Below are 25,171 nucleotides of genomic sequence, written 5' to 3'. Positions count from 1 at the left end.
TTTTATTTTCACGTTCACACGCTGTAAGCATTAATTCATCTTTGTTATATATCAAATTTTAAACAAGGACAAATGATGCTTAGTGCTTACAAGCGCTATAAGCGCAAAACGGAACGCATTCTACTAGGCTGCTGAATTATTGCTGCAGCTACAATGGGCGCATTCAGCGGATTCAACAATCGAGTGAGCACTTGCTGTTATTGGTGTATTCTCTTAGCTCATCCAATCAGAATTTTAGATCTAGAAGAATACATCAATACCAGCGAGCGCTCACTCAACTGTTGAATTTGCTGAATGCGCCCATTAGGTGCATCCAGAACCACGATCGCTTGCTGAGCTCTTACTGATTGCTATTATCTGATTGGCATATTCTATTAGAGCTAAAAATATAGACCAAACAGGTACAAGAGCTCTCAATGAGCAGTCGTGCTTCTGGATGCACCCATTGAATCGTGATGTTATAACCGAGAAACGTTGAAGTTTCTTGCATGCTATTTATAAACGAAGAAAATTTAAAACAAACAAAATAATGAGATCGCTTTAATACAAAAAATAAAAGGAATTCTTATCTCCCCTGACAGTTAGTAAATAATCGTAAGGTGAAAATAGGCTACACATGCGAATTAAGTAAACGATGGTAAACGTACTTCACACTTAAAATATATACAGGGTGTCCCATTTTAAATAATGCATTAAGATTTCTCGAAAACTATGGTAGATACGGAAAAATGTTTTAAACAAAAATTGTATGGCTCGGAGGGGAACATAAGAAGGTATCATTTATTTGACCTTAGGTGGCGTCGTTAAGATCAGGTTAAGATCATATCGATTTTTTTAAATGGAACACCCTATTTTTGATACCAGAATTTAATAGCTGATGTCATGAATTTAAACACCAACTATTAAATTCTGGTATCAAAAATAGGGTGTTCCATTTAAAAAAATCGATATGATCTTAACCTGATCTTAACGACGCCACCTAAGGTCAAATAAATGATACCTTCTTATGTTCCCCTCCGAACCATACAACTTTTGTTTGAAACATTTTTCCGTATCTACCTTAGTTTTCGAGAAATCTTAATGCATTATTTAAAATGGGATACTGTATAAATGGAAGAGGAATTAAGTATTGAACCTGGGTAACGATCATGTAACTTTTTCTTTAGAATGGAAACGTGAAGAGTGAAAATTTTTATGTACAAAAATTTTCACTTGTCACATTTCCGCTCCGGGGAAAAAGTTACATGATCGCTACTCCCTGAAGCCAACATTTGCGAGAGGTCAGAAAGCTATATAATCCCAATTGACTGTAATGCATATGTGTTATTCCGTTTTCCCCTGTTCCACTTTGTTGTTAATGTGTGAGGAAGTATTTGGGACTCTCTAGCTACATATGTTGATTTCAGGCTCGATATATGAGCGACATGAGCAATTCTCCATCCATTTATATACAATGTTCTAAGATTTCACGTGCCTTTTACGATTATTTCCCGTCAGAGGAAGGAAGGACAGTTTACGAGTATTTTAAAACGATTTCATTACATACTTTGTTTTATCTAAATTTATTTACAAATGGCATACAAAAAATTTCAACGCGTTATTTTTGACTTATGACGCACGATCCAATATAATGGCGATTATACTCAGGAGCCCCTTAATGGAATTCATATGAGTATTTTGCGCTTCCATAAGCTCTTACAGTATGAAGGAACACAATTATATGTATAACACGAACTTGTTATTAAATAAAAAGTATGAATTAGGGAGATATAAAGCTATATATAAGATATACCAAAATACTCTTGTAAATACTGTATCTTAATAAGTTATATATTATTTAAAAATCTACGTTATATGGTGTCTCATGTTTTTGCATTATTCTAGTACTTCTACATTATATGAATACTTCTGAGTATACATTCATAAATCGATTAACAACAAATATACATGTAAGAAAAATTCGTAAGCATCACAATATCTTACTTCATTTCATTGTAAGATCAATAACATATTTAGCATATTTGGCGCTAATCTTAAAATGTTATTTATACATATGGCAATAACAAAGGCAATCAACATAGAGAATACATTAGTTACCAAACTAATGTATCAGTTGTGGACTTTCTACAACAAACCATTATCTAAGCTTTAAGTCTTAACCTTTTGAGTCACAGCGTAACATATATGTTACATCTTTTGACTCTTCTTTTCTAGACTGTATTTCAAAGATTTCATCGAAATTAATGATTCTTTTTTTATTATTCACTATATTAATACTTAGTTCAACTTCAATATACTGATTTTTCTATTTTGTTTATACTTTTTTTGTTGTAAACATTTTGACGCGAAAAAACGCTTTTTTTTTTAGGTTAAATTCATTTGTGAAAAAAAGCCTCTATGAACATACTCATTTTTTGAGTTATATTTATGTTTTTGAGGTCGCTGATTACGAATATGCATTCGGTTTATTTTACAAATTTTATTTCAATATTCTTACGTTTGTTTTAGAAATTGTATTTTAACATTTTTTTATAAATTGTATTTCAATTTTTTATAAATTCAATGGTTGGATTTATATTCCGCCACTTCAGAAAACCCTTATTTATGGATTTTTCAGGATAGAATGCGAATTGTAATGAAAATCAAGAATCAATTTGCTTTTTAAACCGCCATATTGTACTCGCCATCTTGAATTTCAATTATTTTAGGATTTGATAAAAGATTTGATTTCAGTGACCTCAAAAACCTATAATTCTATACATTTTTCAGAGATTAGTCTTTTCCTTTAATTGCGTGACTCAAAGGATTAAGGCATAAGAAATTGATCAATCATAATCAATTATTCTTTTCACATTCGATCAGACACTGTGACTGATCAATTTTTTACGGTTTAAGAGTTACTTTAAGTAAGGGCTTATTGTAGAATGTGTTATTCGAAAACAGTTTGCCGTATCATAACAAGTTATAGAGAGTTTTACAAAATATTATACTTAATAAATATCTAGCATATTCATATACTGTATCTATTAAATGGTAACATAAAATTTCATAAAACTTATCATTTTCTTCCATGCGCTCTTGTATGATACAGAATTTATTATGTTATGTACAAATGTCGATTACCTAATGTTTTGTACAAACAATTACTTACCAAAACGAGCAAAGACAATGTTTGTCTCGTATAACTTCATGCAGAGCGATTACTAAATTATACAAATCATATAAAATGATCGGTTTTCATAGAATTCGCAACATTATTGTATCATTTTTCCATTATCACAGATTGTTTTGGTAGCAGACCTATTTGCGATATCACGTTCTAGAGAAGGCCTACAATGGACTAGAGCATCTTAGCAGAAACTGCTGGGACTCTGCGTTAAACTGTTTAAACCGCCATCAAGTTTCCAGCGTTGGAAAGAGTCTTGTTAATACGAAATAGGCTACGTCGTAGTTATTCCAATATGCCGTATGTGCTGCTACAGTATACAAATAATTTCTTCCTAAGCCAATCGGACGGAGCACATAGTCCAATCGTTGTGCTAATTCTAATGACGCAAAAAATATTTGTAAATAATTTGTGATACAGAGAAGATTCCTATACGTTGTAATGTGTATATAATTACCTTGACCTGGACGGATTGATGGATTTGAATCTGGTGTTGGTGAAGATGGACCTTCTCTAATGTTCCAACCACCTCGCACTAAATCCCAAAGACTCCAACCCTTCTCTGCATTACGATTGGGTGGACTATCCACTGGACTATCATCTTTATCATCATTTTCTATTGATACATATAATAATTCTATATTAAGTATTAAAAATTTTTGCTCGTTTAATTTAGTTGTCCTTGTATTTAAATTTTCTCTCTCTCTCTCTCTCTCTCTCTCTCTCTCTCTCTCTCTCTCTCTCTCTATACTATTTTAAATACTCTTATTGTTCAGATTTTTAAAAGTCGTTATATTTTTATAGAGGAAATCAATATCTTCTTGAAGAGTTAAGTATTAACCCCTGTATAGAACACATTTTCTTTGCATCCATTTTGCAAATATGAAACATCTTAGTTCATTGGTTTGTTACATGAAAATTATGATAACCCACTTTTGTTAAAATGATATGATTAATTTGATCTGTATATACAGTTTAAAAATGAAGATACTTTCTCATTACTTGTCTCATTTTAATTTAAACCAATTTTGAACTGAATGTTTATTGCAATAACTGTATAGTAATATACGTCTATGTAGAAGTAATAATAGAAGTTTATATACAAAATAATTGTTAATTATATATCGATATTTTAGAAGACAAAATCAAAAATACAAAAATATCATTTAAAAAAACATAAAATTGGTTAGACTTTATATTTCGAACTTCAAACACATCATAAAAGATATTTAAATATCTTAAGAAAGGCTGATAAATAAAGTACCTGTAGGTGGTAGAGTCGGATCGACGTTGTTTAGTGATGAAGGCGATTGTGGTATTTGCTGACCATCAATTCCTCCGTATGGTGGTATTAGAACTGGCTCGATTTTACTGTAACCCCTTTCTAAAAGCGGTTCCATTCTATATGCCACTGGGTCGGACCAATGAAATATGTTATAGAATCTTTTACATAAACCTTGCGGCATCACATCTAATCTGTTGGATGGAGTACGAGTGCGCAGAGCTAAAAATACGGACAACGGCGAACCCAAGCAAAACAAATTTTCAATCTGTAAATGAGAAAACAATTTTTACTTGGTATAATAATTAGAAATAATTTGTGCAAATTTTGTAAACAGTTTAAAATTTAAGCTCTATTGACTATTTTCCAAAGTCTGAAAATTTTTCCGAAAATTTTACATTTTTCTAAAATATATATTGAATATTCTTTACATTTTACTAAAAGTATTGCAAAATTATTATAAATACGCGAAAATTAGTTTTTTTACATTAATTTTTTACATAAATGGTTTTAATACATATGAAAATATATGATATTATGTTTTATTAATACATTATAATTATACTTAATATTAATTATTTTTCTGTATACGTGTTCCATTTTTTTACAACATCTTTGATCAGATATATTACAACTATACATCTATTAACATTATAGATATTCGTGAATCATCAAAGGAGCAGTTCCCATATGATCGCAGAGATCAAGCACGCTATATTAGGGTTCAGCTTAAAATGGGTGATGCTTGGAAGCACCATGAAATTCTAATTTAGGGATAATGTTTTTTTTAATCATAATTTTGTTATGTCCTCTGGAATATGCTAATCAGTCATATTTATTTTAGCAATAAAACTGAATTAATTAATTTGATTTTTCTGAAATTTCGCCGAAATGTCACTAAAAAATGTTCCAAAACAAAGGACAATTTCAACAAAATTTCAGTGGAGTTTCAATGAAATTTCAGTGAAATTTTTCCACTATGGTACTCATATTCTAATGAAATGCTTTCTTGAATTTTTTGAAAGCAACCTAAGGACTCCGATTAATTAATTACTTCTAATAATTCGTAAATTTTTCTATATACACATATGTTTTTCACTATAACTTTATATAGGAGATAAAAATTTTGATTTAAATGGAAATATTATTATCGTATAAGAATCGATCTTCTCAATGTACAAAAATTTTTTTATTCATTTAGAAATGAAGTTATTTTTTCTGAAAAATACTTTATTTTAAGATATATAAATTTCCTTAATAACATTTTCTTAATTTTGTTAAACTTTTATTTCTTTATATTAAATATAATTTTTATTTTTTCAAGAGATAATTATTTTATTATGAAAATTGTTTACTAGTAACAAGAAAGTTGTTTCTAAGAATCAATTCAATACTTGTTACTACGGACTATGTGAGAAAATTATTTATATGAAACAAATTTTACTTAAAACAAGTAAATTTCTTTCCATGTAATTGCTCACAGGAAATTGCAATCCTTGCAATAAAACTTCTTGCGCCTGCGGACATGAGAGTCGCGAATCAGGTCCTATCCAGCCTGTAACTATGTCATATACAATCACACATCCTAGAGAATGCGCTAAAATTGAAATCTTTCCTTGCCAACCAGGATGCCGACTCGCAAACATACAGTATAAACTATTTAACTCTTTTTGTAATCCAGCTCGAACTTCAGCACCATACAGAGGACTTGTATAATACAAAATATCCATTGCTGATGTATTAAGCAAGTGACGTATGCTCAATACACTGTAAGGTGTAATTGCGTCTACTATATCTGAAAGAAGAGGTCGCACATTTGGTAAAATTAAGTAGATGTTAGTGCTGTAAAGTATGTGTATTTTACCTCCATCTAACTTTAATGATGATCGCCATTCAACTGGAAAGAATTCTACTCTGTGTTTAGAATTTGGAAAGTATTTTTGCTTAAGCCAATCCACGCAATCTCTAAAACTATTAATTTATTAATACTTAAAAATATTATTTTATAAAAATATAGTATCATACAAAATACAGTATTATACAAAATGTTCCACGAAAAAACCGACAAACTTCTAAAATATGTTTTAGAGATCATTCTAAACAAAAAAGATAGAAGAAAAGATATAGAAGAATATATCCGAAAGTAAAATTCCATATATTAACGAAGATACAATTGGCACAGCACCGTTTACTTGAATAATTCAGTCATTATTTGGCCTATTAGTTCGTTCTACAATTGCGTAGTGTTAAGTGATTGTAGTTGTAAGAATTGACCAATCACAATCGAATATGGCCGCGGTTCGATTCACGCTCCAACGCTTAAAAATCGTTTCATCCTTATTGTTTGTCAAATGTTGAACGAAGACAAATGATGCTCATGTGCGTGTCAGCGTGAATCGGACTATGATGTATGAGAATATTCTACTGTGATTGGTCAATTCTTGCAACTACAACCACTTACAATTACGCTTACATAATTGTAGACTAGGTTTTATAGTTATATATCTATATTGTAGATGACGTTGGCATACAATTTAATTATAGATTATACTAGTTTAAAAAAAATCTTAATTGAAACTTTAATCGCGTTTTTCTCAGAATGATGAGCTTTCGTTCAACCTATAACAAAATTAATCTAAATGCTTTGAAATCTGCGCAGTTTATTACTACGTTTACACGGTCCGATTTACACCGAAGTTATAACATCGATGTTATGGAACTAACCAATCATAGTTATTCTTCTGAAAAATGGAATGACTTCGAAAAATGGAATTGGACAATTTCGTAACATCGATGTTATAACTTCGGCGTAAATTGAACCGTGTAAACGTAGTCATTGTCAATTGAATTATCTCTAAAAAAATACTAGTGGTTTTTGCGATAATTTACGTACTATTTTTACAATCCATACTTTACATTGAATTTTAACGTGAAAATTGAACTTTTTTTCTCACGCATGAAACATTTTTTAAATCTGTGACAGGTATTTCTTTGGTAAATTTAATGTAGATTAAAAATAATTAATCAAATTTTTGATACAGCATACTTTGGACCCGTGTATGCCTTTATCGTGTATAGTCCTCCAAAAAACGTACTACAACGCCCCATTTCGTTTGCTAGGAGCATAAATTGTTATACGTTTTGTACACCAAGATAAGAGTAGTAAATAGGTACAAAAAGATTTTTTGTATTATGTATAGTTGTTTATTAATAAACTCCTAAAATAAGATATGATTTTGAGGCCTCCTGGGTGGACTAACTCCTTAATCGATCGATTAATCGCAGATACAACTCTTACGGAGAAAAGTTGCAAACACTTACAGTCTATTTTCTATTTCGATCATGATTCATTTTGATCATGATGACGCATGCGTACGTAATGGTAGAGCATGCAAATATGTCACTACTGCGATATTTATTAAATCGATATTTATTGTTTACTTACTTAAGGGGATGCTAAAGTCGTCCTTTATCATCATTTCCATTCGGTGAAAAATCTCCGAATTGAATTTACGGATTGCAAAATTATTATTACAGAATTAAAGTACGCACAAACAGGACCTCAGCTGCATTAGATTTCACGAGAAAGTCGAAAAAAAGTTAAAAAATTCACTTACTTTTGGCTTGTACAGCTGTCATCTCAGGTATATATTTGCTTGATATAAGAATTTTATAATCTATATCTTGAAAATAATCGTGCAGCTGAGGTCACATTACTGGAACGAACTGGATACCGAGTTTGTAGAATTAAGATTGAAAGTCTAGAAGAAAAATATTTTCACCGAATAGAAAATACGTGTATACGGATGCTTTGCGAAGATTGAGACTGTCAACAGAGCCGAAATTCCGTGTAGTAATAGTTGCGCGGTCTTGCGATAGATGGTGCTGGCATATGTTAAATAAGGACAGATGTATGCGTTTGAGTGAGACAGAACGATATATAATATAATGTATGAATCAAAGATGTCACTATTATCGAATTTGGAATTAAAAGTCTACAGTATCGACTTCGATCAAGTACGATAATCGGTTTAGGATCCCCTTAAATAAAATTCAACTTTTTTTGTTACTAATTTTTAAATAAATTTGTAATAATTGCTTTTTTAATAAACAAAGGACAAGTGACGGTTAAAACTTTCTGGAATTCACTCAAAAGAATACTTTTAACAACATATGTTTAGATTAAGGTCATCAAAGGTGCTTCCCCTAAAGCCAATAATTATGAAAATTTGTTCTGTCTCTCAAAGATCTCTGTTGTTGACGAAAAAGGTAAAATTCGTTGTTGCCGGTAAAGGATTAAAACTGTATTTTCATTATTGAGAATGTCAAAAAAGATAAATGTACTTCAAATATATAGAAATAAAAATAGTTAGCATTCTTGGTTATTTAGAATAAGTCCATTAAAAAATGCGTTTATTAATATGATTAGTGACTGCAGAACATTTTAGAAATTTATCAATTTTTTTGCGGAACACTGCATATTGCAAAAAAATTATTATTATTGTTATACCATGTGGTATTTCGAATAATTTTTCCCGTATCTCGCTTTTGTCCTATTCCATGAACAACAAATACTAGATGATCAATATCACGTGGCTTGTCCTCCATATTTGTACGTGTTTTATAGCCTCTTTTTAATCGATAGCCTGTTGCTGTTAATTTAGAGTTTTTGTTAATTTAGAGTAATTTGTTTAAAAAAATGTATTGAAATAATACGTAAAAATATGAATGTTTCAATATTTTTATTATTATTAATCCTGAACTTACTTTTAGCAAAACCCAACTTTGATGTAACGCTACGCATTAATTTAGTAGGTGTATATTCGCTATATAATGTCACATCGTTAACCGAGTGCCAATCAACGTGAAACTCGGAGAATTGTTCAGTATGTAACACTGAAAACGCGATAAGTTTTAAAATTTATATAAGGACATGCTACACAAGAAAATCAAGAAAATCGAGAAAATCAAGAAAAGAGTACCTTTATAAGATTGAGGAGGATTTGTATCACACATAATGATATTTTGATTGCTGCTTTCCTTTTGAAATAATTTAAGATGTACCTTTTCTATTACTTTGGAATGTTCTGTTTCCAAGGGTATCCAATTGCCATCGTAATACCATGTACCCCTCATAATTTCCCATTCTTCACCTTCAACAAGAATTTACAAAGGTTACTATATTTGTACAAACTAATCATTTGAGTGTCTTGCATACCTCACGCACGTGTGTGTGTGTGTGTGTGTGTGTGTGTGTGTGTGATCAAAGTAAATAATTTCTACATGAACTATAAACCTGAACACTTGCTACTTAACTTTACTAAGGCAAGGTTCCAAAGTAATAATCTTTTTAATGCTCCTATTGATAATACTCTTAACTTTCACGAAAAATTTCAATTATAAGTTATCAATAATTCCACAATGCTAAAAAATTATAAGAAAATGCAAGAAAAAACATATAGAACTTGTCAATATAAAAATTACAAAATAATACTTTTCAGGCTTGCGCTAATATTTTTTTCAGGGAAGTTACACGGTTTACAAATATTATCTTTGTGTCTTAACACCGTCCATTGACACCGTCAATATGCTAACATTTCGTGAACATTGTAGTTCACAATCGGCATTTAACAATGTATTAAGAATCAAGACACTGGGATAACCTGTAAAATACTTTAAATTACAAAATATTGCATTTCTAAATAGCCCATTATTAGTAATCTAGAAATGCGCGCGCAGAGAAGAATATTTTACCTCTCGCATCGTTTCTGGCAAACCCAGCATATACTATAGAAAGTATATGGATGCTGGGTCTATCTTATATGTCTATGATTTCACTAAAATATTCTTAAATGCTATATTTATGTGATCTCAAACGTTTAATTTGGTAATGTATATGTCACAGTGTCAAAGCGTAAAATTTAACAAATGTATACACTTACTAGAGAATGTATGCATTTAGAATATATGCATTTAGTCTGTTTCACAAGAAAATATATGACCTTAAGGGCCATGGCACATAAAAAACGTAAGTAGTAAGCGAATTGACCAATCACAGTAAAGTTCGTAAAGCCATAACGTAAGCAGTAAGCCAATCCAACATGTTGATTTCTTTACTGCTTGTACGTCTTATTGCCTTAAGTTTTTTGTGTGCCATGGCTAATTCAAAATGATAAATATATGTGTAAATCTAGTGCGAATGCGTGTGTAAATGTGGAATGTACGTTCTTTGAATATATGTTACATTTTGAGGGAGTTTAAGATTAACCAATGAAACTAGTCACATTGTGTGGCTAGTCTCTATATTATAGAGACTCTAATTAGCTACTGGCTTCTCGTGTAAACGGATTGGCCGAATTAGCCGGGATCTTCATACGGGCAACAAGCCGGTTGTGGGGGTAAATTTTATCCCCACAACCGGCTTTTCACCAATCAGTTCTCGATGTCAAAGCGCTTGCTCGTATGAGAATCCGGGCTTATCCATCCGCCATCGTGCGAGTTGCGCAATAACTGGCAAAGCCAGCTACTTCAAATATTTTTGTTCTACTGTCCACTCCCTTCGCCTACTACGCAATAGGCTACTGGTCCTTTGTGAACGAACAAATTAATACGACCAATAGTTGTTCAAACAGTACGTAGTAGAGAACATATAGCTAATAAGATAACTAACCATGCAATCCGGAAACTAGTACTGGCAAGTTAGTAACTCGCACCGTGTAAACCAGGCTTTAGTTTTTGTTAGAAATGAAACTTTCAAAATGAACGCAAAGTTGCGCAAAGTATCTCAAGCATTATGAGGCAGTGTGTTCTTAGTTTTGCAAAAATGTTTTTAGTTCTAAAAAGGATCAAAATTATAGCGTTTTCGACCCGGCCGGGTTTGCACCAACCTGGGTTGGATTAATGCTGTTTTGTGTTCTTCTATTGGTAGAGAGTGTAACGTCAATCAATAAGAAAGATCAATCCAACCCAGATTGGTGTAAACCAGATCGGGTCGAAAACGCTATTAGTATGCTCAGAATTCAACATACCTTAAAAAGTCTAAGTCATTTATTTAGAAGTGAATTAAAAAGTACAAAAAAGTAGGAAATGTTGACGAGTTGCCAGAAAGAGGATTAACCTATCAAGAAAGGATAAAATGACCATTCGTCTGTTTGAAATTCTATGCTAGTATTGCATAATTTTGTATAGTATTGTATAAGCTCGAAATCAACTATATATACGTGAGGAGGATGTAAACGTTGAAATAAATACCATATCAGACGTCATTTAGATGAATTAAATGTAAAATGTTTCACAATTCAAAAATCTCTTCCAACACAAAAAACATGTACAAAACGACTAACATGGACTCAAGAAAATTTAAATAATGATTAGAATAACGTAATGTAAAGTTTCTTTTGGGGTATGGTCACTTATATAATATGAAGAGTCTGGTCAATCCCGAATAATAGGATCGTCCAGCGGACAGTAAAGCATCCAGTTAAGATCCATGCTTGGAGGTGTTTCTGTAAGTGTGGTTTTGATTGTCTCTATTTGTTTATCGATAATCTAAACGCTAAAAATATGTGTAATATTTATTAGAAATCAGGAGACACGGTAGTGTCTCGGAGCTAAGCCATGCGCAACGACACTACCATGATTCCTTTATATTTGTTGACATCCGCTGAGAAATTTTACGTAAAAATTAGAGACAATTGGAAGCTTCAGGAAGACAATGATTCTAAACATCGGAATCACTTTTTCGCATAATAGAAAATGGAAAGTAACATTAACAGTGGACTGGCCTGCTCGTCTCCAGATACAAAGTCCATTGAGAATGTTTGATCTTAGATGAAATTCGAACTAACAATAAGAAAAAAACCTATTTTTAATGTGTCTTAAGCAGTTGTCGATTAGAATCAAGCTATGGCGCTCTCTATCTACTGAATATACTGAAAAATTATATAGGTGAAAGTATATCAAGAAGTTATCAAGCAACAATTGACAATAGATGTGACTGGATCCATTACTAATTGTAAGTAATCGCCTTTTTGAGTCTACTTTAATATATTACAATCCTTAATTTTTTTCTAAGTTGTCTATTGTCCAAATGCTGCCATATACACTTTCTTGTGGAACAGACTGTACGTAAAATTTTAGAAAAAATATTAATTAAATATAAAAATGTCGCTATCCTTAGTAAATTATTCATTTACTAGACAATATATACACTTACTGCAATACATAGTAAAAACATATTTATACCCTTACTTCGATCCTTATGAAAAAAATACGATTGGGAGCTAACGATACTCTTGACCAATAATAATTATTGGTCAACTGTAATTTGGCGAATAGTAACTATTGGCGTGTAGTAACCGCATTGGCGAATAGTTACATGGATATGAATTAATTATTATTAATGCTAAAATGAGTATTACTGGTTAGTGCATCATATTACAGAATACATACAAAATTATGATAAAAGAATGTTTTCCTTATAAATTTGGAAATTAATTTCATAATGCTTCCAACCATCTTAAATCACCCATCTTAAGTTGTACTTCATCTAACTATTTTACTTCTGCGATCGTACGGGAATTGCTACTTTGATAATCCACGAACATTCTAATGTAAAGGTGAATGCACATAAAAGTAGAAATAAGCAGTAAGCAATGAGACGTAAGCCTTTGTCTCTTTCATGTATAGATATACTGGCAATGCTAATTGCCTACTTCGTACGTCTTACTGCTTACTGCTTACTGCTTGCTGCTTATTTCTACTTCTATGTGCGTTCATCTTTAATTGTATAACTGACATATCTGGTTAATAGATATTGTCAAAAAGATGGAACGCGTATAATTAAAATATATTTCTTTCATAAATGATCTAAAAATTTATAAATTTTACTGATTGAATATCGTAACAACTATTTTCAGTTTGCCAAAATATAAATGGTAACAGTGACCTCTGTTACACGGCACACTGTACGTCGAAGTTATAACATCGATGTTATGTAATTGGCCAATCATAGCTATTCCTCTGAAGAATGGAATGATTGTGATTGGCCAGTTTCATAACATCAATGTTATAACTTTGGCGTAAAGCGTGCCGTGTAAACATAGTATATAACTAACACTCAATCATCACGTCTTCATTGACGAATAGATTCGATCTTATAAGTTTCTATATTAGTTCTCCAACCGTATCCTTTATAAGTGTCACGGTTACCATTAAGGACCTAATTAATTAATAAATAAATAATAACTATTGTGGTGGCCCAATAGTTATTATTTGTCAATAACCCAGATAGTAAAATGCTAGTAGTACGCTAGCCATATGCCAGCAAACTCGATCATAACGATGCAGCCGACTTCAATCTGCTGCTTCCTTATTAAGCCACGATCCAAATAAACAAGTGGTCTGTCTTCTGTTCCTGCACTAGAATTCTCTTTCTTGCTTTCGAGAAATATCAGACATATACCTATTTTACTTTAAGTTCTAAAAGTGTACACTAGTGTACACTAAAGGCCTGTTCTTTTTGGGTGAACTTTTGCACCAGTTCATCTTTCTTCTTTTTCTCTCCAGGAAGAAAGAAGAAGAAAGATGAACTGGTACAAAAGTTCAGCCAAAAAGAACAGGCTATAATTCATATGTAATTAAGGCCCGTTTCTACCAATGCAGTTTAAAGAGTTAATCTCTAATGACATTTGGTTAACCAAAGTTTAGCAAATATTGATTTCAACCAATGATTTGTTCAAATTTAAACTTGTGTAATTGAGTTCAATTTAAACGGCCGATTTTCACCGTTTAGGCTTTTTAACTGTCAGGTTAAAAATGTAACTAGCTAATCTGACACAAGAAAGTCCTCTTAACCTATATTTTTCGGATATGGCAAATTTATTTAATCTTGTGCTGTCATCCTCCAATAATGAAAATAATGATGAAGAACAACGCAGAAGACAAAGGCAATTTAAACAACGTATAAATTATTTTGACGTATTAAATGACGTAGAATTTAAAATGCGATTTCGATTAAACAAACAATCAGTATTATTAATATTAGAAGAAATAAGAGAAGAGTTCGAATTTGTTACTAACCGGTATGTTAAAATTATTTATAATTAAATTTTTAAGCATTAAGAAAACGAATATATACAAGATCATTTATAAGAATAATGCAATATCTCTTATGGAACAATTATCAACAATTTCGACATTCACCAGAAGATCTACTATTGAGTGTATAAATGAGTGTTCTATAACTTTCCAACATTTCTCTTTGTCTTTTGAGGTTACCGAATCAGATTTCTTATTTTCAAGAATGTCTTTATGTTGTTGTATTAAATTTATTAACATCATTTTCTCTGCTTAAGAGAAATTCTGAGCACGTTTACGTTGTGATTTATTTGCCATCTTTTCTTCATTCATCATGTTATTTGATGCTTATTATAACACTACGGAGACAATAAAAGAAAATATAAATTTTGAAGTTGCGCCATATGTCTGTTAAAACAAACGCTGAACCAATCAGTATTCGATATTCTTAGATTTCCTAAAGTGATGTCGCATAAGTTATAAGTTTAGCTAAACGTTCTAGATGGAGTATTCGTAGAAACTAATCAATATTAAACTGAGAGTTAATCTTAACCGAAGTTTCACTAAACTGCAGTTAAGACCAAAATTGGTAGAAACGGCCCCAAGACAAATTTGCGCATAACAACGCGCTGATCTTATTTTCCGTCATTTTGAAACAACATATGGCTCGCGCGCTTGTCATACGATTTGAAATGACTGCAAATGATCAAGTTCTAATATAAAGTGAAATAAATAAGTAACAAGTGGTAGTAAGTAATTACAAATAGAATACTGATTACTTATTATGCGTGAAACAGTTTTACTGTCATAGCAGACGTATTGAAATAAAATCCGCCGAAAAATGGCTACTGAAAGATCAATTCTGATTAGCTGCAGCAATTAAACATGCGTAAGAACATACTTTGTCTACTTGCATCAGGCATTAAGGATCAATAGGAGAAACTGGGGGACTTTTATAGCGTTTTTCACTGGCAGAACTGGTGCGCACTCAGTACATATTAAAGCTATTGTACACTAACCTAATCTGAAGGTAAAAGTGATATATTTAAATTAATAAAATACTCAACGTATATTTTATCAAATACCACAATAAAATTTATTGAAGATTTCACGGTTTAATTCGTTTCTATATTTTTATTAAACATCTTTACGTCGATTTGTGTACAACGGCTTTAAAGTGCACTGAGTGCGCACCAGCTCTGCCAGTGAAAAACGCTATTAGTTGAAAACGAATTTCTTTATGCTGAAATTACAACTAAAATACTGGATGAATCGCGTTTTAATTGCGATATTTGTAATCAGAAAAGGTTCCTAAAGGCTCGCACAGAGCGATTTTTTTGGAAAAAAGGCAAAATAAAAATTTGTTCTGATATCTCACCCGATGTGTACTATAGTGCAGTTAAGGAGCACATAATTTTATTATTAAAAAATTTTCAAGAATCAAAATTTGCAAAATCCGGCTCTGTACGCGCCTTCGCAGCTTTATAAAAAAAGAAACCAAAAAAGTTTTATGACGTAATATTACTTCTTGGAGATAAAATATCAGCATAAAGATAGGTTTACTTCGAAGCTTCGTAAAATACAAGCCAAAACGAGTTTCATGGTAAAATATTTCTTCTACGAGACGATATATGATAGAATGCAGGGAGTCTATTCTTGAAAAGAAACGTATACGAAAGTCTAGGGAAATATTACAGTATACGTTACGTATACTATAGTATTTTCCTAGTTTTTCGTATACGTTTCTTTTCAAGAATAGAACCCCTGATATGTAGCTGCACCATAAATGAGGTGTAAATGAGTTGGCTTGTCACTCCTATAGACATAATATCTCTAGACCGCGTATTCAAGGAGTGAGAGCAAAGCTCAGGGGGTCAATCACGAAACTTTTTTCCTAGGATGAAAAGAGAAAAATGAAAAATTTCTCCATTAACTTCAATGGTTAAAATTTTCACTTTTCACTTTCCATCCTAAAGATAGTTTCATGATTGATACCCAAGTAGAAAAGGACGCACTTATTGTGATCCAGGTACGTTTTCTCCATGGTGGAAGGATAACATAGTGTGTGCAGTTTGCAAGTGTCTCTCTCTAATTCTTTGCCCTCTCGCTCCTTTTCCGACAGTTCGGCATCCAGTGCTGTCAACCTAAAGACAAAATAATTGTCTTGCACGCACGCATTTAACCTCTATCGATTTCTTTTTATTATGTATAGCGTAGCGACAGTGAATATACTGTAACGTAGAATTATAAAATATATATATATTCTACAATAAAATGTACCCTACATTCAACATAAAAAGCACAGGGACGATAAATGAGACAATGTTTTTAATGTTTAATAAACTTTTTCATCAGATATAGTATTACAATCTATAAATAACGGCTAATATAATAAACAAGGATTATAAAGGATAATATATAATTATAAATAAACTTGTACATAAACATAATTTATAAATGAAGAATAATATGTAAAAAGAATTAACATAATAAAGAAAATAAATTATACAAAATTATACGTAATTATATGTGAGCAATTCTTTTAATATCATTTTCGATTGGAGTGCACTTGCTGCACTCAGTGTCAAGAGCGTGTTCGATTGGCAGTGCCAATGCGCACTTGGCTAGTGTCACGTGTTCATTTGACCGCACGACACTCGCATAGTGCGCACTAAGTGGCACAAGATATTTTGACGGTGCCAGTTCAGTGCACTAGATATATATATATATATATATAGGATATCAGTGCATCATTTTGTCACAGTATAAAAGGATATACAGTAGGGACAAGCAAATCTGTAATTTATAGCATGCAAATATGTACAATTATTGATAAGTATGTACATATATGATATTCTTGATATCTTATATATTATTTAATTACGTATAGTACAAAATCATTATTTAAAGTTATGAGATGTCAAAATTATTTTTCTGCGTTCTTTCTGCATTTTAGTCAAGTCCTTACAATGTTACAACTCGAACTGGCATTTCAGCTTTAACACTGAAAATTTTGGCGTGTTCTTTTGAACTTGCACTATTCAGTGCAACCCATGGAACTCGTCCAGTGTTGGTATGAACTGAATGCGCACTGGTGCGCACTAATTTTTTCCCAATCGAAAACGCTATAAGTTTCTCCAAACTTGTGTTTAAAAAAAAAAGAAACAATACGAAAATTATCTTTCTAAATATCTTTTATGTTTTCTCATTAGTGTTATTTGTCATATGAATTACTGTATAAAAAAAGAATCAATGCATAATTACACAAAACGGAGAAGGATGAATATGTATTTGGTATATAATTATATATGTTCATACGATTCTTTATATTTATATATATTTTGATGTTCAAAAATACACGTAAAAATTAAAAAAATATAGTATCAAAAGCTGAAAAGACAATATTGGTATCAAAAGATAAAAGAAATTTTAATGTAAGAAAAGTTAATAAATTAACGTTTAAAAGTAATTAAATGAAGTTAAACATTTATGCATTTAAAACCAAATTAGCAGTTAAATAGAGACCTTTTTTGCAACATTAGAAATAACATTAGAAATAACTTTTTTTATTTTTTTCTTCTTTTTTTCTTTCTTCATTTCGCACATATTGCTTTTTATTAATCTTTTTAATTAGTATGTAAGTTCTAGTTCGCACCAAAAGTTGTAACACCTCATCTGGAATGGATGATGGATTGTATTCTGTATCTTGTTTGACGAGTGCAATCACCTTCTGTATTACTGATTAACTGTGATTAATATCTAAAAATTGTCTATTAATAAGGTCAAAATTAAAATATAGTACGATTTTTTAATTAACAGTAGATAAATAAAAGACAGCCCCAGTTTATATCAAGAACTTCATACATGTATTAACGAGTAAGTTTTTATTAAATTATTTTAATTGCGGCAATTCATTTAAAGAATGATATATTAAGTACTAAGTTGATACAACATGTATAAAAATAATTAATTAGACATAGCATGTACGTATACTTGTATACATTTACAAGCATCGCTGAAATTAAAATAATTTCATAGATGTTAATACGTGTATCAAGTGCTCGATATGAATAAAATCATACGAATATCTTATTGTTATTTTACTGTTGTTATCTGAAAAGTTATCGTAAAAAGAATCAATATTTCAGAAAGAATCAGTCCTCCACCGTGCTGTCAACCAAATAAGCACCTCGATTTTAACTCAAATCTTTACTGTATTTATCGAAAGATTATTTAAATACACTTTTTTTTAAACTCAAACGAAATCCTTAAATAAATAACAATAACCTTTCAAAACTGCTCCAATCACACGTTGCTAAAGAAAAGGATGCGCGAAGAAAAAGATAAATGCACATGGATGTGACAAGGATGCATTCAATTCAGTTGCAACAACCTCAGTTATTTCTTCGCAGTTGGCAAGCCTGGATGCCGAACCGCAATGTGAGAGAGAATTAGAAAGAGACACTTGCAAACTGCACATACCATGTTATCCTTCCACCATGGTTTTCTCTCGTTTCGCGCATGCACGAGAAAGAATTAGCATTAATCATAGTCAAATAAATAAAATACAATTCGGAACTATTGTATCGCACGCATACAACGAAATAGTTAAAAATAATTTTGTCGTCAATTGTGAAATATAATTCCGATGTGATTGTATTTTATATTTGATAACTTATAGCAAAATCATTTCTAGATGTTTGATTTGGAAACGTGGGAGTTTCAAAATGTATTTTATTTATAGTTGACTATGATGACTACGATTAACTTTTGCTTATATTACCATTTTTTATTAGTGCATTGAATATGATCTGATTAGAAGTCAAAGCATTTACCATTATATAGTATACCTAGTGTTTCCTTCATCTAAAGCATTTAAAACATTTCCGTTGTTTTTAATAATACGACAAAATGTTAAACAGAAAGATTGTTTTGAAGAGAAAAATTATCACATTTTTAATATTTTTTCATACTTTTTATGAGATTTCACAAGAACATTTCTATTTTTAAAACAAAATTATGTGATTTCTTTTACATAATGATTTCTTTAGTCATTCTGTACACGAGAAAATATCAAAATAAAATTATCAAAAAATCAGTAGTTGACGAGATATTTCATACTATATTTTAACATATTTTGACATGAAATATGCTAAAATAAAATATAAAATGTCTCATGAACTATTGACTTTCTGATAATTTCATTTTAATACTTTTATTTGCAGAATAAGAAACGGAATCATATTGAGCGAAAAATTCATATAACTCCATTTGGAAATGATTTTGAAATCTCGTAAAAATAATAAGTATGAAGAAATATGCTGCTTATGATAATATTTGCTTCTACAAAACAAACAACTTTTTTGGTTTATATTTTATCACATTGTTATGTTGTTATTAAAAACAAAAATATTCTAAATGCTCGAATTAAAGGAAGAGTTCTGTACATTTAATTCATAATATAGAATAACCATGATTAAGATTCAATTTGGCTCATTAAATTATTTCTTTTATTTTTAATATTTGTTTCATGTATAAAATACAATGATAGTGCAGCAGCTCAACTAGAATTTTTATGCTACTTTTGGCTAAATAAAGGTCTTTTTTCAACTGAAATATATATATATACAATGGTTTATTTGATTCTTGTCATCATCTAACAATGACAGACATTGCCAATAAATCAAATTTGTTATGTCTTGTGTAACAATTATACACAAAACGTGAAAATTCTTGTTTCGCGGCAGAAAGTAATTTTTTTTGCTAAAAATCAGTTTATGAGATAAAATAATAATAAAAGTAATTAGTCAAATCGTTATCGTTACTCGTAAAAATTTAAATTTCATTGTGTGCTTGTGAATACATTTACTTATCAAATTAATAAGTGTATCCATACTAAATTAACACTTCGATTGTGACATATATAAATAATAACATATATTTTACTGAGAGCTCTGAATAAATCCTTATTATAGCGATAGAATGTATTGCTTGTGTTATATTTGTTTCGCACATGTTGCAAGTCATAATAGGCATAGTCAATACGAATTGGCTATAATAACTTCAAGGACAAAATAATCTGTGCAATATAAAGACATACATTACTGCATGCACAATGGAAAAATATACAGAAATCTAAAGAGGCATTGAATCATTATGAAGGCATTCATGGATATTCATATCAATTGTTGATTCATTATTATTGACACTATTATTTTCAGGTAGCTTAGTAACCCCTACAAAATTAGCAAGCACTTGTGTCACTTGCATAAATACTGTGCTACATGAGTTGACTTTGACAATAGGCAAAAATAGTAAATATGCAACGGTGTAAAGAATAGAATACAACTAAGAGTAAAAGGAAAATAAAATATGTGATATTCACCTGGCCAATATATCGAAACGCATTTCATATTATCTATTTCGACATCATACATGCCACCTCTAACCACAATTTTTTCAGCAGGTGACAAATAGTTTGTTCCATCATTATTTTCACTAATTAAATTCTGACGTTCTCGATAAATTCTCTCAATTCTTAAACTGTCGTACCCGCAAAATTCGTTCCACCTTTTGTCAACGCCGTCTTTATAAAACCACCGTACTTCTTCCGGGGTCAAAGGCTCGGCATAATCTGCTTCACTCACAGCATTAGTTTCTATATTGTTCTTTGGACTGGATTCCACTATTGCTTGGTCATCATCTTTGTATGAGACAAAAATTGAATCATTACACATCTCATATCCTTTCAATAATTAGCGATTATATTAACCAATAATAATTGTACACACTCCGATTTTTATCGTGCATAGATCTTTACATAAAAAGACGTAGAAATAAATATTAAATAAGTCCAGAATTATTTCTTATCTGTTAAAGCATTGATATGTTTCGAGAAAAGATACTCATAAAAAATATAAAAATAAAAAAATCTTTTAAATACAAATAAACATTTACGCAAATGTTTACACAATCTTTGCTGAAATTTTTATAGATTACTTTTGGAAGATATTTACGTATATGTTGTAAAAAAAATCTAAATAGATAAGCAAACTCCCAAGGATCTCCCAACTTAAATATCTCGCAAATACATTGCGTCTACTCGCGATAAGCGAGTTAACAAATGATTGCGCAGAGAAAACTGACTTAGTAAGGGCTCAGTAATTCTTTAATACGAGTTTAATAACATCCATATAAAACTGATCAATCATAGCTACTTCTCTGAAGAATAGAATGATTGTGATTGGCTAGTTTTATAACTACGGATGTTATTAAACCCGATTAAGGATGCCATGTAAACGTAGTCTATGATTAGTCAATTTCTTAAAGTTTAAGGCTTACTACACCTATTGTGTTTCAGGACTAAGGTCCTGAGCCCAAAATGACCATTACTGAATTGTGGAATGTAAGTTGTAGTTCAATACACAATGGTCAATGGCTGCGTTCAGAAGACTCAACAGTTGTGTGAGTGAGAATTCGCTGTTATTGGTGTATTCCTCCTCTAGAATATCTAGATCATCCAATCAGACATTTAGATCTAGAAGAATAGCAGCGAGCACTTATTTAACTGTCAAGTCCGCTGAACGCGCCTAAATATGATGGTCACCAGCATACGAAACAATAAAGCCTAATCGTCTCTTGATAACATTCTTTAACGGTTACATCATCATCACCAATCACGATCGAAATCACCGGACGTCTCGTGTGTCTTGTCGTACCTTCGTAGGATTCTTGCTCCATAGGCAGCTCCATAGGCAGCTCCATCGGCGTCTCACCGAACGGATCGATCTCGCTCAGATTAATGGACATCCCGTTGAGCTGCTAGGCGAGTATTGTCAGAACTCGAGTACGCTTAAGCTTCGCGAGTTCAACAAACAGCGATAGTTGTCGCCGCGCGTGGGCAGCGATCACGAGACTATGATGATAGACGCGACTCTTGTCGCAGAGCTGTCACCCTCGCGTTATCGCGATGACGAATCGACGGAGATGAACTTTGCACGAGCGCGAAGAAAAACGTGAGACACCAACCATAAAATGGAAGAGAGGAAAAGAGAGAGAGAGAGGGGAACATGGCAAGGAATATTCCGACGATCTTCGCCTCTTCCGCAAATTATCCAGCTGCAGTCGCTGCATTGACATAAATCCCGCTCGCGAATCTCGCGATCGAGTCGAGAGCCACGCAGAACCACGTTATCTCGCACTCTCCCAAACGGGACCGCATGCGCGCGCGTACATGAGTTATCCAGGGAAATGGTAAAGAACGATTCGATTCAACGCGACGACAATCAACGAACAAAGGTATCCCCTCCGCACTTCGACCTCCGACATTATCGTGTATCTCACATTGTGTGTCGCACTCAATTTTGCGCGCCTCATATAATACCACTTTTTATTTGTCCAGAACACCTCGTCACACGGTCACTGACAGTCACTGACGGTCACCCGTCACAGTGGTAATGGATGATAGCAATTCACAACAGCAACCATAGCAACCAGCTGATGCAGTGCGTAGCGCTTGGCCTGTTTTTTTTTTTTTTTTGCTGAACTTTTGCAACGGTTCATGTTTCTTCCTCTTCTTTCCTCCTGAGGTGCGTTCCAATACTCGACTCTATCAACTCCGAGTATCTTTTATCCTTGTTCTTCACCGAATGTTGAAGACAGTTGAACAAGGATAAAAGATACTCGGAGTTGATGGAGTTGAGTTTTGGAACGCACTCCTGGAGAGAAAAAGTTCAGCCAAAAAGAACAGGCCTATTGGGTGCATTGGCTGTCACCAACATTACACTCGTTCCACCTTTCATGGACGCATGGACCAGTGCTGTACAAAAAACTTAAGGTAGTAAGACGTAAGCAGTAAGGAAATCAACATGTTGGATTCGCTACTGCTTATGTTACGGCCTTGTGGACTCTACTGTGATTGGTCAATTCGCTTACTGCTTACATTTTACTGCTTAAGTTTTTTTGTGTGCCATGGCCCTTATCCTGTAGGTTAAACTAAGGCACTATAGATGGGAGTATTCCTATCCACCATTTTCGTGCCAAATCAGTGCCACTACAGCGAGTGTTAAGGAGCTTACAGACCAGAGCGGCGCAGCGGTGAGCGACGAGCGGTAGCCCAATGAGAGCCACGCTTTTGCGTGACATCATTAGTGAAGCATGGCTTTTATTGGGCTACCGCTCGCCGCTCACCGCTACGCCGCTCTGGTCTGTAGGCTCCTTTAGGGTGATATTACATGAGTGCGGAAACACGGAAATACGGAAACGCGCAACCAATCAGTAATCGGTGAAACGCGAAACCATAACAGCGGATTGCTTTTGATTGGTTACACGTTTCCGCATTTCCGCGTTTCCGCGCTCATGTAATAGCACCCTTACTACAGCGAGTGTTACAATGCTCATCGAAAGTCACCGCATTTAATCCAAAAAGTATGTATTTTTCCATTTAAAAAAAAAGACATTCACACAAACACGAAAATAATTAATTTCTGTGTCAGAATAGAAATTTGTTCTTTTTATCTGCAAATATTTATGTCTCAGAAAGATAACCCTCAATACGTTATTTTCTTGATGCAGAAATAAATCGTATAAGGGCATAAGTATTCGCATTTAAAAAATGCCTGGCTGTGCCGCAGTTAATTGCAGTAATCGGGTTGACAAGGGCTGTAGGCTCTTCTCGTTCCCGAAGGGTAAACGTGAGACAAAATCGATTGACAATATGCTACGAGATAAGTGGACACCGACCACCTCTTCGCGATTGTATGAGGTAAGTATCAAAATAAGGATATAATTTTTTTTTATCATATCACACAATGGCCTAATACTCAACGCTAATAATATTTTTTTGTTTGTTTCAAGGTACATTTTGAAGATTCCCAATTCGAAGCCCACCGCATTGATGGCTGGAGAAAACTTAAACCGAATGCAGTCCCAACACTTTTCGATGTGCCCAACCCCCCGCCACGAATCAACCCACCTAGACGAAAATCACTGTTCAATTACCGTGGGTGTACATATACCTTCCGTTACAGTAACTATAAGATGTACTGTGAAAATCAGCCAATCACGGGCGAGAATTCTTTTGAATTATTAATTCTAATTGGCTGATTTTCACAGTACGTCTTATGATTATTGTTCCGGAAGGTGTGTGCCATGGCCTTAAGGGTTGTTGCAGGCAAAATTTCAGTAACAGTAACCTTAAGGCCAATATTACATGCGTTTGTTTTTTGTCGTACAATAAGCTTTTCGAGCCCGTTGATTGGCTGCAGGACAAAAAGGTTTTCAGATCTCTTTGTCCTGCAGTCAACACGCTTGAAAAATTTGTCGTATGATAAATGTAATATTAGCCTAAGACGTGAACTTAAGCCGATGAGCTAATCAGGATACTGCTTTAGATTTACGTAATATGACGGAAACAAAAATTGTAGTAAACTTATCCGTAAGACAAATTTCAACCGGTTGAAATTTGCTTCATGTATAAGATTACTGCTTTTCGTTAAATTACATAGATCTAAAACAGTATCATGATTGGCTCATCGGCTTAAGTTCACATCTTAAGGTTACTGTTACGGAAATTTTGTGTATGGAGACTCTAAAGCCTGTTACACATGGAATGCATAACAGTGCATAAGCATAACGTAAAACTGCTG

At 32.5% G+C, this 25,171-nt stretch overlaps 2 protein-coding genes across 3 annotated transcripts; one reads left to right on the top strand and one right to left on the bottom strand.

Moving 5' to 3' along the window:
* Positions 1–2,546: 2,546 nt before the first annotated feature.
* LOC108725841 (phospholipase DDHD1) lies at positions 2,547–23,086 on the bottom strand. Of its 2 annotated transcripts, none has more exons than XM_018453091.1 (10): positions 22,244–23,086; positions 20,911–21,228; positions 9,431–9,601; positions 9,216–9,344; positions 8,959–9,100; positions 6,313–6,419; positions 5,930–6,243; positions 4,431–4,716; positions 3,624–3,782; positions 2,547–3,545 (listed from the first exon to the last, which is right to left on the bottom strand). In XM_018453091.1, the coding sequence occupies exons 1-10, from the start codon at positions 22,332–22,334 to the stop codon at positions 3,397–3,399; spliced, it is 1,866 nt and encodes a 621-aa protein (XP_018308593.1). In that variant the 5' UTR covers positions 22,335–23,086; the 3' UTR covers positions 2,547–3,396. The 2 variants fall into 2 exon arrangements, with proteins under 2 accessions (XP_018308593.1, XP_018308594.1); XM_018453092.1 differs by having other exon boundaries at positions 20,911–21,225.
* Positions 23,087–24,120: 1,034 nt separating this feature from the next.
* On the top strand, positions 24,121–25,152 carry LOC108725800 (THAP domain-containing protein 4-like). Its single transcript, XM_018453023.1, has 3 exons — positions 24,121–24,288; positions 24,381–24,525; positions 25,031–25,152. The coding sequence occupies exons 1-3, from the start codon at positions 24,139–24,141 to the stop codon at positions 25,150–25,152; spliced, it is 417 nt and encodes a 138-aa protein (XP_018308525.1). The 5' UTR covers positions 24,121–24,138.
* Positions 25,153–25,171: the final 19 nt, after the last annotated feature.

This window comes from Mycetomoellerius zeteki, unplaced genomic scaffold, assembly GCF_001594055.1.
Source record: "Mycetomoellerius zeteki isolate Tzet28-1 unplaced genomic scaffold, Tzet1.0 scaffold364, whole genome shotgun sequence".
Classification (NCBI taxonomy): Eukaryota; Metazoa; Arthropoda; class Insecta; order Hymenoptera; family Formicidae; genus Mycetomoellerius; species Mycetomoellerius zeteki.
Note: the sequence above shows the minus strand (reverse complement) of the source record. Positions and strands in the feature narration are given on the sequence as shown.

What these genes read in the sequence shown, in the direction of transcription:
- LOC108725841 (XM_018453091.1), bottom strand. Translation starts at nt 22,334, where the DNA reads ATGTCCATTAATCTGAGCGAGATCGATCCGTTCGGTGAGACGCCGATG. An exon ending in TCCTCCTCAATCTTATAAAG is followed by an intron (nt 9,345 to 9,430) that starts GTACTCTTTTCT and finishes TCGCGTTTTCAG; the next exon opens with TGTTACATACTGAACAATTC. An exon ending in TCCGACTCTACCACCTACAG is followed by an intron (nt 3,783 to 4,430) that starts GTACTTTATTTA and finishes ATGTATCAATAG; the next exon opens with AAAATGATGATAAAGATGAT.
- LOC108725800 (XM_018453023.1), top strand. Translation starts at nt 24,139, where the DNA reads ATGCCTGGCTGTGCCGCAGTTAATTGCAGTAATCGGGTTGACAAGGGC. An exon ending in CCTCTTCGCGATTGTATGAG is followed by an intron (nt 24,289 to 24,380) that starts GTAAGTATCAAA and finishes GTTTGTTTCAAG; the next exon opens with GTACATTTTGAAGATTCCCA. An exon ending in AAAATCACTGTTCAATTACC is followed by an intron (nt 24,526 to 25,030) that starts GTGGGTGTACAT and finishes TAAATTACATAG; the next exon opens with ATCTAAAACAGTATCATGAT.